At 42.7% G+C, this 14,056-nt stretch overlaps 1 protein-coding gene across 1 annotated transcript in view; it reads left to right on the top strand.

The window, feature by feature from the left end:
- NYX (nyctalopin) overlaps nt 1–13,686 on the top strand; it is a 40,011-nt gene extending 26,325 nt beyond the window's left edge. Inside the window, exon 3 of the mRNA XM_075584263.1 lies at nt 11,224–13,686. Within this exon, the coding sequence (XP_075440378.1) occupies nt 11,224–12,590 (1,367 nt within the window). The 3' untranslated portion in view covers nt 12,591–13,686. The remainder of the gene's footprint in view (nt 1–11,223) is intronic.
- Nucleotides 13,687–14,056: the final 370 nt, after the last annotated feature.

Raw genomic sequence — 14,056 nt, 5'->3', positions numbered from 1 at the left:
TCACCTGCTAAAGAGAGTAATAGTATGAGTAGAAATTTGAGTAGTTGTTTGCAAGTTGTAAATTTGTGGTGTTTGCCATTAGAGTGAGTGGTGGTTGGTGTGCTGGTTTTTAGGGTTCTCCACCAACATTCAGTAGATAGTGCAAGGCTTTTGAGTAGTGCTGGGTGTATGGTGATGTTGGCTGTGGGCCAGGAGGGAGGAGTTAGTAGTGGATAGAGTGAGTAACATTTCCATGAGGCCACGAGAAAGAACAAAGTTAAGATACATAGCAGGTTCATTATACCAGAGATAGGTAATGCTGCATAGAGCTGTTGTGAGCCAAGTGTGTGTAGACTAAACAGCAGGGGTGTGCCTTTCCCTTGTCAAATGTTTTGCTGCATTGCAGTGCTAGGGTCTATTCAGGGTTTCAGTGGGCTGAGTGGGTGTGTGAGGTAGTTGTGTGCAGTCAGTTTTGGGAGAGGCTGCAGTGAAATAAGTTGTAAAGGGGTGGGGGGTTAAAATGTGCAGGCTAACAAGAATGGGATCATAGTGTGGTCATATAAGCTCACCATTTGTTGCCATGTGTGGAAGAGTTGGCAGTATGTCCAGTCCCCTCTAGTCAAACTATAGTCTAGCTATATATTCTCACTTAAAAGGCTCACTTTAATGCCTCACTATAAAATGCCAAATTCAGGTCCTGCCAACGCAGGGAAGGTGTTAGTTTTATACAGGTAAAGCAGTCACATGACCCTCCCCCCTCCCCAATAAATCAGCTTGTTCCAGTTGGTCAATTAGCAGCACACAGTTAAGAGGGGAAAAAACCACACCTTTTGAGATTCAAACATTCCAAAAGATAAATAATAATAAAGGCCGGAATGGGGTATTTCTTTTAAAACAGGACTTGCAGTTCAGAAACATACCATAGAAATAACGACTTTAGCATCTTTACGTGCCAATAAAGATCTAATTATCAGAAGTGCAGACAAGGTTTTGGCGATACTGGTGCAGCATAGGAGGGATTATCATAGGGAAGCTTTAAGCCAACTTTCTGATGCCTCCTCCTATGCTGTGCTATGGTCTGACCCCACCCGTCTCTTTTTAAGGGACCTTCAAAACCTGCTTGAGGAGGGTAAATTGTTGGGGGTGTTAAGCGATAAGGAGTATTTAAGCCATACCCCGTTATCCCTATATTTCACCATTTCCCAAAGATCCACAAGGCATTGGTCTCCCCCCAGGGAGGTCAAATGTCGCTAGTATTGGATCTTTGGGAGATGGTCTCTCATGCTACATTGATCACTACCTCCAACCTCTGGTGCAAGAATTACGTCCTTTATTTTGGATCATTAATAAAATTCAGAATATACAGTGGAAAAAACATTACGTATTGGTCACGCTGGACATGACTGCACTATATTCAGTTATTGATCATACTAAAGAGATGGCAGCTGTCTGCTACTTTTTGAATAGGTCCAATTTATCACTGTGTCAGAGCACTTTCAGTTTGGATTCCATTCACTTTCTTTTATCACATAATTATTTTCTTTTTGATGGGGTTTTCTATCTCTAATCATGGGGAACTGCAATGGTCACAAGCTTTGCTCCTTCATTCGCCAATCTTTTCATGGGTTGGTGGGAGCAGTTCCACGTGTTTGGAGATAGACACCCCTTAAGGTACAATATTATTTTCTATTGTCGCTTTATAGATGATTTGGTGTGGGATGGGGATATCACTTCACTCATTTTGTCCCTTCCATCTATTCCCTGTTTAATGCAAGAAAAGATCTTATTTTTTTTTACAGTTACTGCATGATACTGGACACAATTGCTAAGACTGCTGCAAGCACTCCTAAATCTTTCTACATCAATGATTCAACAAGCAAGGTTGTATGGTGCTCTGGAACAAAAAAACAGCTGGAGAAAATAGCCAAAGTCTTAGGTGGAGTACCCCACCAAACTAAACAATAAATAGGGCTAGGATATACCAAAGTCTTAGGTGGAGTACAGGTGTATTGTTTGTCTTAGTTTGATCCAATAAACTTGTTCATTATGGGAACGAACCTCTGTGTTTTTTCAAGCTAGCAGTGGAATCAGTGCTTTGTTTTTTCTCTCCTTCTCCTTGTTAATCTACATCAATGATTCACCTAAGATTTCCCCATTTAATTTATGTTGTCTGTTTATTCTTGCATCCCAAATGCATAACCTTACATGTATCTGTATTAAACCTCATCTGCCATTTACCTGCCCACATTTCCAGTCTCTCCAAGACCTTCTGGAGAGAAATTACATCTTGCTCTGATTTTACTACCTTACACTTTAGTGTAATTAGCAAAGATGGAGAGATTGTTCTCTACAGATGCAGCGGCCATTATTTTAACAAATCATGCGATGTATACCTCGGAATACCCATGTCATGGCGCAGGATTTCTTCCAACCGTAACGCCTTAAGACGCAAGTGCATAAAATGGCATTTTAGTGTTCTGGCTTAAATACCTGAAATTGACACAGTAGCACAGTACTGTACACATTATAATTCATTCATTTCATTGCATTTAATTGCACACAATCCATGAAATTAAAACAAAGCAACCACGATAAACACGTGTGCCTGGGGCGATTGGCCATGTTCATGCCGCGTGGAGTACAGCAGCGCACGAAAACGGCGCCGTGATTTGTTAAAATAATGGCCGCTGCATATGTATGTCAACCTCAAGGTTAAACAATAATAAACAAGTTAAAAAAAGGGGTCAGAGTACTGATCCTTGAGGTACTCTGCTTACAACTTTAACCCAGTCTGAAAAAGTTACATTTAGGACAACTCTGTTGTCTATAATTCAATCAGTTTTCACTCAACGTGCAAATATTTTTACAGAGTCCAATTTGCTTTATTGTGTACACCAAGCATGTCAAACTCGCGGCCCACGGGCCGCATGCGGCCCACAACGATTATTTTTGTGGCCCAGCTCGCGATGTGCCAGGCAATGCGCGCGCCGCGCTCTCTGCAAAGGGGGAAAAAAATTCTCCCTCTCCTGATTGGCTGGCAGAATTTTTTTTTGGCCCGCAGCAAGCGGGCCCCCCCCCCCGTATCACTCTTGTCAAACCACAGCACAGGCCAATCAGCAACAAGCTAAGTGTGCCGCGAGCTCTCCCATCTGCTAACACCACCGCCCGCCTTCAAAGCCATGTATCGCGTTCTCAGCACTCCCGGCTGCACATGTAGACTTGGGAGGGAGAGAATCAGTCAATTTTTTCTTTCAACAACTTTATACACAACATCTGTGTTCTTAATATATTGGTTGGACTAGTTGTCATTTGTCTCATCCCCTTTGATGAGTCGTCCTTGCATGCATCACTGTGGGTAGTGCTGGCCCATCTCTGGCAAAGGAAGGGGTTAATAATAAAGTGTGTGTGTGTGTGTGTGTGTGTGTGTGTGTGTGTGTGTGTGTGTGTGTGTGTGTGTGTGTGTGTGTGTGTGTGTGTGTGTGTGTGTGTGTGTGTGTGTGTGTGTGTGTGTGTGTCTGTGTGTGTGTGTGTGTGTGTGTGTCTGTGTGTGTGTCTGTGTGTTAGTGTGTGAGTGTGTCTGTGTGTGTGTGTCTGAGTGTCTGTGCATGTGAGTGTCTGAGGGTGTGTGTGTATGTGTGTGTCTGTGTGTGAGTGTGTGTGTCTGCGTGTGTGTCTGTGTGAGAGAGAGTGTGTGTGTGAGAGAGAGAGAGAGTGTGTGAGAGAGTGTGGGTCTGAGAGAGAGTGTGTCTGAGAGAGAGTGTGTCTGGGAGAGAGAGAGAGTGTGTATGGGAGAGAGAGTGTGCGAGAGAGTGTGTGTCTGAGAGTGGGAGAGAGAGAGAGTGTGTATGGGAGAGAGAGTGTGTGAGAGAGTGTGTGTCTGAGAGAGAGCATGTGTCTGAGAGAGAGAGTGTGTCTGGGAGAGAGAGAGAGAGAGTGTGTCTGTGAGAGAGAGAGAATGTGTGTCTGGGAGAGAGTGTGTGTCTGGGAGAGAGAGTGTGTCTGGGAGAGGGAGAGAGTCAGAGAGAGAGAGAGAGAGAGAGAGAGAGAGAGAGTAAGAGGGAGAGAGTCAGAGAGAGGGAGAGAGACTCAGAGAGAGGGAGAGAGTCAGAGAGGGAGTCAGTCAGAGAGAGAGAGAGTCAGTCAGTCAGAGAGAGAGTCCGTCAGAGAGAGAGAGAGTCAGTCACAGAGAGAGAGAGAGAGAGAGAGAGAGAGTCAGAGAGAGAGAGTCAGTCAGAGAGAGAGAGTCAGTAAGAGAGAGAGAGAGTCAGTCAGAGAGAGAGAGTCAGTCAGAGAGAGAGAGAGTCAGTCAGAGAGAGAGTCAGTCAGAGAGAGAGCCAGTCAGAGAGAGAGCCAGTCAGAGAGAGAGAGTCAGTCAGAGAGAGAGAGAGTCAGTCAGGGAGAGTGTCAGTCAGAGAGAGAGTCAGTCAGAGAGAGAGAGTCAGTCAGAGAGAGTGAGTCAGTCAGAGAGAGAGAGAGAGAGAGAGAGAGAGTCAGTCAGAGAGAGAGAGTCAGTCAGTCAGAGAGAGAGAGAGTCAGTCAGAGAGAGAGAGTCAGAGAGAGAGAGACAGTAAGAGAGAGAGTCAGTCACAGATAGAGAGAGAGTGAGTCAGAGAGAGAGAGTCAGAGAGAGAGAGTCAGCCAGAGAGAGAGAGTCAGACAGAGAATGAGAGTCAGCCAGAGAGAGAGAGAGTCAGCCAGAGAGAGAGAGAGTCAGCCAGAAAGAGAGAGAGTCAGCCAGAGAGAGAGAGAGTCAGTCAAAGAGAGTCAGTCAGCCAGAGAGAGAGAGTCAGCCAGAGAGAGAGAGAGAGAGAGAGTCAGTCAGAGAGAGAGAGAGAGTCAGTCAGAGAGAGAGAGTCAGTCAGGAGAGAGAGAGTCAGGAGAGAGAGAGTCAGTCAGAGAGAGAGAGAGTCAGTCAGAGAGAGAGATTCAGTCAGTCAGAGAGAGAGAGTCAGTCAGTCAGAGAGAGAGAGTCAGTCAGAGAGAGAGAGAGTCAGGAGAGAGAGAGTCAGTCAGAGAGAGAGAGAGAGTCAGTCAGAGAGAGAGAGTCAGTCAGTCAGAGAGAGTCAGTCAGTCAGAGAGAGAGAGAGAGTCAGTCAGAGAGAGAGAGTCAGTCAGAGAGAGAGAGAGAGTCAGAGAGAGAGAGTCAGAGAGAGAGAGTCAGAGAGAGAGAGAGTCAGTCAGAGAGGGAGAGTCAGTCAGAGAGGGAGGGAGTCAGTCAGAGAGAGAGAGGGAGGGAGTCAGTCAGAGAGAGGGAGGGAGTCAGTTAGAGAGAGGGAGAGAGTCGGAGAGGGAGAGAGTTGGAGAGGGAGAGAGAGTTAGAGATGCTAAGTGTCAGGAAAAAAACATTAATTTTATCGTTTTTTTTTATACTGTACTTTTCGAAATAAACCTAAGTTTCTATGAAAATTTAAGTTTTTGTTTTTTTGCGGCCCAAAAATTTACCCTGACGAAGCTCCATAGTAGGAGGGAAACGCGCGTTGGACGCGTGATTATGTCATCAGTCCCCGTTATGGGGCTGTTTTAACATAGTGTCTTTTCCAGCATATCCACTAGTGCACACATATATCTAAAAACAGTGTAGCAGCTTGTTTATGGCATCATCTATGCAGTGTGGTTAATCAGTATTTCCATGAAGGCAGTGATTAACCCCTGCTGCTATGTTTGGCAAAGCATTTTCTGCACGAGTGTTTGCAAGTGCTGAGCTCTCTTGGGCTCACCTTGGCTGGTTGCACCCCCTTGAGCCTCTAGGATTCCAGTAACAATTATTGACTGGAGTATCTATATACATTTTTTGAGAGCCATTCTTGGGTGCATGTATCTATAATATTTCATTCATTTTTAATGTTTATTATACCTCCTTTTTCGGTAATATATGTTTTAAGTATTGTGTATTAAAAGTTATATTTTACTCCCAGGAGTGTGCATATAAGTGAATTTCTTCAGGGATACAAACACATTGTATCCCTCATTTTACCTGTCCTGTTTGTCACAGCGTCTTTGCCTCTGAGTCTTTGGAACCCGGTGTCTACTGGGGAACAGGTCTGCCGAGAAGAGGAACAGTTTACCAGGTTTCTCCTGAGCCAGAGAATGAGGCTCCTTCTGAGAGACTGGAGCCATAAGGTTTGAAAAGAAAGGCCAGTCATGGCCGAGCAAAATGAGGGAAGGGAGCCAAGGAGTGACTCCTACTTCGATCCTGGCCTCCTGACCTTTTACCAGTAGCAGGATTTTGGCCTTTGGATACCATTTTACATCGCGAGTAAACACTCTATACTCCATGGGGAGTCAAAGGAAAGCACGTCAGGCGGTAACAGTTCCTGGAAGACCAGCGTTTTTCCAGAGCCTGAATCTACAAAGGCCTGGACGGTTTTACCCCCAATCTGGGCTGGAAGTAGCCAGGGCTTGCAACTTTCTCTGGGAAAGGCCGAGGCCACTGTCCTGCTGAAGGAACAATCTGTCTGAGGACAGTCCACATGCTGGTGGCCTTGTTCTATGCAGGCAGAACATGGAGAGGGTTCCCTCGCAGGAGGGTGCCGTGGACACCGCTCAGCTGGACCGGATACTGGAGACCAGGCATCTGATGGGTCCTGTGGGTGACGTCCTCTGAAGTTCCTCTCATTTGGCGATGAGCCGACATCAGGAAGTGGATGAGGGTCTCGGTGGTGCCCGGCATTTGGACCTCTCCCTTGCTGGAAGGACTGCTCATTTTGTGGCACTTGGTTGCGTACGGAGGGGCTGTAGTTTCCCTGTTGGTTCGATCTCCCTCTTTGGGTGTCCGGAAAGTGCCAGTGAAGTTGGATCCATCGGGTCCAGGACACTCGCCTGATCCTCATCTACAAGGAATTTCTCAACGAGTCAGACAGCCAAAGCTAGGGTATCAGCACCATGGCGTTTTACCCAAGAGCATGCAGAAAGGAGTTATTACTTGTAGGATTTGTTCCAAAACAACTTGTTCAATAATAGTCTCCTTAGTGTGTTGCTCGGGTTGTATCCAGTGAGTACACAAGTTCAATAACCACTGAGCTAGGACCCGGGGTCTCATCTTAGAGGTGTACTTCAGGTTCCGGAATTGCTGCCGGTAGTTTTCTGGGGTCAGACCTAAGCGATCCAGTATGGTGGCTTTTACTTGTTTGTAGTCCATTGCCTGATCCGCTGGGAGGCCCTGATATGCGGCCTGGGCTTCTCCTATGAGGAGCGGGGCCAAAGCGATTGCCCAGCGATCTGAAGACCAGCCCTGGGCTTCGGCAACCCTTTCAAACGTCAGTAGAAAAGCCTCGGATCCTCGTTCGGAACCATTTTCCTCAGGAGGACCGGGGGTTTGTTCGCAAGTTCTGGACTGGCAGACCCCTGGGATTGGGTCAACAACCTGGTTATCTGCTCATCCTGTGCTGCCTGCTGCTGGATTAGGAGCTGGGTTTGCTTCTGCAATAGTCTTTCATCTCTCTCTGCCTGTAGTTGGGCCTAGGTGCACAGAAACTCTATTAAAAATTCTTCCATTTGTAATTTTTTTTGGTGGCCCTTCAACTGCAGGGGCCTCTCAACATCCCACTTCTAACACCATATGTTGCAGGGTACATGCAACCACACGTGGGTTTCTTGCAAAGGCTTATTTATTGAGCCTTAAAAATATGGCACACAAAAACAAAACAGCTTCTTTTCAGCATACAAAACAGAAATTAAGTCCTGAGCGGGGCTTGGCCCTTTTCCCATCAAGGGATGTTTAGATTCCAGCGTAACAGTACAGCAAACAGTTAATCAAAATAGTATATTGAAGACAGACCGTAGCAGTAGTTCTCCCTCAGCAATTCAGTATCTCAAACTGGATCTGACAGACTGCATGTTATTTATTTATTTATAAAATATTTTACCAGGAAGTAATACATTGAGAGTTACCTCTCGTTTTCAAGTTTGTCCTGGGCACAGAGTAAAACAATAGTACATGGTTACAAGTACAGTTACATAAATGAACAGGGTATACATTATATACAAGACATTGCGTGCACAGTTAAAGAAAATGTATATTATGAGCGTATGAAACAGTTACAGACCAGGTTAAAATGTGAGACAGCCTTAGATTTGAAAGAACTTAAACTGGTGGTGGATGTGAGAGTCTCTGGTAGGTTGTTCCAGTTATTGGGTGCACGGAAGGAGAAGGAGGAACGTCCGGATACTTTGTTGAGCCTTGGGACCATGAATAGTCTTTTGGAGTCTGATCTCAGGTGATAAGTGCTGCTGGTAGTAGGGGTGAGGAGCTTGTTCAGGTAGCTGGGTAGCTTGCCCATGAAGAATTTAAAGGCAAGACAGGAAAGGTGAACTTTGCGCCTAGACTCTAGTGTTGACCAATCTAGTTCTTTGAGCATTTCGCAGTGATGTGTGTTGTAGTTGCATTGGAGAACAAAACGACAAATTGAATTGTAGAGGGTGTCAAGTTTGCTAAGGTGGGTTTGAGGAGCCGAGCCATATACTATGTCTCCATAGTCAATAATTGGCATTAGTATCTGCTGTGCGATACTCTTTCTGACCAGGAGACTTAGGGAGGATTTGTTCCTGTAAAGTACCCCTAGTTTGGCATAGGTCTTGGTTGTCAGGGTATCAATGTGCATCCCGAATGTTAAGTGGGAGTCAAACAATAAGCCCAGGTATTTAAAACTAGTGACAGGTGTTAGGGTGGTGTTAGCGTTGGTTCGAATCAGGAGCTCAGTCACTCAGACACTGTGTGTGCAGCCTAGAGTTTTTAAAGCTCTTTGATGGGGCAGCTGGGACCAGACTAATTGACAAGAGCTTCCCAGCTGAATATTAACCTGGTCACTGCTGCACTGCAGACCTAAACATAGGTCTCAAAGTCCCAGATGAAATAAAATAAATGCTTAAGGATACAATATCCACTGAAAGACTAATGTCTGAAAAAAATAAACATAATCCATAAAAAGGACCATATATGTCCACAGAGAATGTCTCATAGCCTAAAGTATAACAATGACATCCACTAATAAAATCCAAAAAATAAAAAAACTTTAATAAACCATACTGTAATAACGCCGAAAAACAAGTGACATAAAAATAAAACAATATGTGTAGTGTTAAAATAACCCTGTAGGGGAGCGGGTGGGAGATGGGTAGCAACAGATAAGGTGGGGAACTACACTATTAGCTATAATGATTATAGTATAAATGTAATATAGTGATATCCCTAATGTTGCTACCAAAGCTATTTAGCCCTGTGGGTGTAAGTCAAGGTAAGCAAAAACACAGTAAAGGGAGCATAGGTAGGTAAGTATGCAATGGTCTGATCGTCAGATGGTAACAGATAGTGTGTATGGTAGTCTGCCCTGAGGGAGTGTAAGTGACCACAATCCCCAGCGAATAACGCCTGAGGTGCCCAAAGGAGTAAGGAACATCAGTGGCAAACAGACAAGATTCATACGACCATGCTCCTTATGTTCCTGTGCTCGACCGGACTAAGGTAACTCCCGACAGAGGCTTCTCAGCTCCACAAGGAATCCAGCTCTCGGACGTCACTCATGGGCGTCTTTAGGCTATGAAACATTCTCTGTGGACATATATGGTCCTTTTTATGGATTATGTTTATTTTAGTTTTTTTCAGACCTTAATCTTTCAGTGGATATTGTATCCTTAAGCATTTATTTCCTTTCATCTGGGACTTTAAGTCCATACTGTGGATATTAATATCTTTAAGTTATTTAATTTGATTCTGCCTTGAGTGCAACTAATAGGGGACTACTGTGACCTCTGTCACTTTTTTTCTGTTACATTATTGTCTCTTCTCCGTGCACCAGGCTCTTTTCATACTACTTGATATTATGGTTTGAGCGGCGTCCCATTCTTCTATTTTTCACACTAAACATAGGTCTGCCAGACATATGGCTGGGGACATTTATTCACCCTGTCACAGGACCCAAAACTTTTCTTTCATGGGCACCAGTAAATTCTATATTCAAGGTGGTAAGGACTGGTTTGGACTACAGTCTCAGATAAGCAAATCCCTATCCTCTTAATCAAAAACCTCACATGAAGGAATAACATTCTTCCAAATTCACACTAAAGACACCCTAAACACACACACACACGTCCCATCACATACACACAGACATCCAACATCACTTATTAATACAATCAGTAGTAGCCCCAACAAAGTTAGAGAACACTATTTAGCGAGCCCAAGTCGAATTTTAGCTCTCCCTCAACACTCTCACAGAACCTACAAATCCCAACCTTAACTACACAAAATATTTCAGCCCCCAAATATGCACAGCCTCCATGAAAATACATAAGGAACACCCATACATAGCCATATTTAGTAAGCTGTAAGTCACTTTACAGTATTTGGCTATTCAAGGGAATGGGCTATAAGATGCCAAGAAAAGTTTAATATAGTCCTAATTCCCCTTACTTATTCAGAGAGCCACCCCTATCATATTTAAGATCCCTTCAACACTTACTGATTTTCTCCACAGAGTCCTCTAAAACAAGCACATTCCACCTGAAATATAACGTTATAGACACCCACGTCTCTCTTATATACATTAAAACAATCAATCATTGTATACTGTATGTCTGCTAGGCAAATGTAAATTTGAAAAGGTTTAAATTATCTGCTGAAGTCCTTGACACACAAAATATTTAGAGATTTTAACTGATCAATAAAAATCTGTTATCTTTAGTATTTCTGATATTTGTGGTCCTAATTTCTTAAATTCTATAATGTTATACCACCAACTAGGTTAAGGGATCAGTACATATGTTCTCTTGGGGAACAGAACAAATTAGAACGATTGCTAGTTTGCATACCAGTGGGTGGGAATCACTGCATTCAATACCAGTAAATAATTGACATTGCTGATTAATGTGAATGTGAGAGCTTTTGGTCTATCATGAAACAAGTTCTTGTAGCTGTGTCAGTCCAGTTAAAATTGTGCAAAAATGAATGAGTACTTCAAATGTAGGTGATAGCTCTTTTACATGGACTTAAGATTTATCTTGCTTATCCCAGTTTTCCCAGGTTACGACCCATACTGTATTTGTCACATGTTGCACTGGTTGCTTGTTTGGAAACTGTCAGCTTGGCTAGGAGTAAAATAATATTGAATTCTGTCAAGCCCATTTTCAGGATTTAGTTATTAATTTGTAAATGTCAAGTAATGAAACAATTAAGTGGTTAATATTGTATCTTTCTATTTCAATTAGTTTGGTCTGGTTTTAACTGGTGTATATGTTCTTCTCTCCTAGTTTTTCTTCTTATCCAACCAATTTATGCCATATGGGCCTGTGCCCGCTTGTGCCCATCGAACTGTGTTTGCACTAAGGAACGAACTTGCTCTGTATTATGTGATCGAATAGGACTCCCTGAGATTCCTGATGAATTTCCCTGTGAAGCTTCTTTTATTAACCTGGATAAAAACAACATAAAATTCCTATCTGAAAGGGCTTTTGGGACTTTGCCTTCATTAAAATCTCTCTCACTCAGTCACAACAACATATCCTTCATCACTCCTGGGGCTTTCAAGGGGCTTCCCAACTTGACTGAGCTGAAGATGGCTCATAATGATTACATTCGTTATTTGCACACTCGGACATTCACAGCTCTGAAGAAACTTGCCAGACTAGATTTAGCAGATTGTAACCTTTTCAACATTCCAGACAGGATATTTGTGGAGCTACCTTCCCTACATGAACTCATCTTCTTTCAAAACAACTTCCGAAGAATCCCTGGGGCCATTCGGGGTATGGAGAATTTGACTCATGTTTACCTTGAGAGTAATAGGATAGAAGCAGTAGCCTACAATTCCCTCCAGGACCTAGTGAATCTGAAATATCTCAACCTCCAAGACAATAAAATTAATGTCATTCACGATAGGTCATTCCAAGACTGTCAGAAATTGGAGTATCTCTATCTTAATGACAACTTACTTATTGAGTTACCAGAAAACTGCTTCAAGGGGCTGAGACGTTTAAAGATGTTAAACTTGGGTGGAAATTTTTTCATGAATATCTCAAATACTTGGTTTCAGGATTTGGTTGAGCTAGAAGTCCTCTACCTTGATCGTAACAAAATAAATTACATTGAAGAAGGCACTTTTGAAAACCTCACTAGCTTGGTAACCTTGCACCTTAACAGCAACAACTTAACTTCTTTACCTTTTGCAGTGTTCAAGCCAGTTTATTTTCTGGGAAGACTTTATATTTTCCGGAACCCTTGGGAATGTGACTGCAGAATTGAATGGTTAAAAGACTGGATGGATAATTACAAGCTTGTTCGTGATATACCATGCTCGTCCCCTACATCACTGGCAGGTATTGACCTCAGCAACGTTTTGTTTAAAAAGTCACCAGATGGTGCCTGCCTAGACCCAACAGATCAAAATATGACTGATTATTCTCCTACAGAAGGGCTCCAATCTACTATGGAGACAAAACTCAGCAGCCTTATCTCCAAACTCCTCCTACCAGGAGTAAATCATGAAGATTTATGGAATATTACAGATATTTTGAACAACGGTTCACTTTCTGATGGAAAGAAAAGTAATGCCTCTTTGGGGGTTGCATTACATAAAGTGCTATTCTTTATTAATTTTCTGATAATTGTTATGCTTTAGGTTGTCACTGCATTTCAGATGTATCTCTATTTTGCTCATGGAATATATTATATTTTCATTAACAATACTAAAGTAAATGATTTACTTTCTCTAAGCAAATTCTAAAAAGTGGCACAAAGTAAAAAAAAAAAAAAATACAAAGTTTTTGGTTTAGTTGATTAAAACACAACACCAGTAGTATAACAGCAATTAAATGCTCCTAAATGAACATAAACTGTAGTTTACATTCATGTTAACCATTTCAGTGCTGGGCACTTAAGTATTTTTAGGATAAATTCTACTCTCTTTAAATTATGCTGAATGAATGCACTAGTGCACGTGAGTCCCTATTGTAAAGTGGATTTAAAATCCTGAACAGCATAACTATTACAAGGAGCCATAATTCTTAGATCCTAGGGTTACCCAATTCCCCCGACCACAACACACACACGTTTATCATGGAGGGGGGAAGGTTCACCGGTGCCACACGAGGTTGTGGAAACTAGACCCAACTTCTGGACGGGCTCAACTTCCGGAGAGGGCGCTGGGGCCCATAAGCAAACAGGCTCAACAGCCAGACGCAAAAGTTGGAATCGACCTCTGGCCAGGTCCAACTTCCAGCACCAGCCCCAGGTTTCCCTCCACCACCGTTGGCAGCCCTGTGTCAAGGCACTAAAATACGGGACAATTATACGTTTTGATAGACCTTTCCGGGACAACAGAACAATGCAATTAAATAAGAGATAATCCTGTATATCTGGGACATCTTGCAACCCTATTAGATCCTTATGATGTGAGTACAGAAACGAACGTACTAACATATACCCACTTTTCTTAAGCAAAATAAAAGCATTAGATAAATAGTGAGAGAGTACTATCATCAAGTACTGTGACATACTGATCACTGCTCTTAATAACTAGTGAAGAATCCAATCACCTTAGTTCTGATACACAGTACAACCATGTTTATTTTAATATCGGGTATAATTCCAAAAGTACGAGGAAATAGTCTCAGGCGAGGAGAAACCTGCTTGCGCAGCCAACACAACACAGACAAATGATTTCTTCAATGTGCAGGTCTCCTCAAAGACAGAGATACAAAGTAGAGCTCTATTCACAAGTTCATAATGAAATTCTCCTTTAATGTGACAGCCAAGAACAGTGGAATAACAACGTTTCAGGTCCCATATGAACATTTCATCAGGTGATAAGGGACCTGAAACATTGTCTTTCCACTGTTCTTGGATGTCACTTTAAAGGATAACTTCATTATGAACTTGTGAGTAGAGCTCTACTTTGTATCTCTATCTTTAAGGAGACCTGCACTTTGAAGAAATCATTTGTTTTAATATCAGGACACCATTAAAATAGCACAAAGATTGATAACACTACAGACATTATAAAAATAAAAAACTGGAAAGGGGTCTATTTACATAAAATAAATATATGAAAAATGTTTCTCTTTGTCAAGTTAAACGTACATAGAA

This window comes from Ascaphus truei, unplaced genomic scaffold (assembly GCF_040206685.1).
Source record: "Ascaphus truei isolate aAscTru1 unplaced genomic scaffold, aAscTru1.hap1 HAP1_SCAFFOLD_515, whole genome shotgun sequence".
In the NCBI taxonomy this organism is placed as follows: domain Eukaryota; kingdom Metazoa; phylum Chordata; class Amphibia; order Anura; family Ascaphidae; genus Ascaphus; species Ascaphus truei.
Note: the sequence above shows the minus strand (reverse complement) of the source record. Positions and strands in the feature narration are given on the sequence as shown.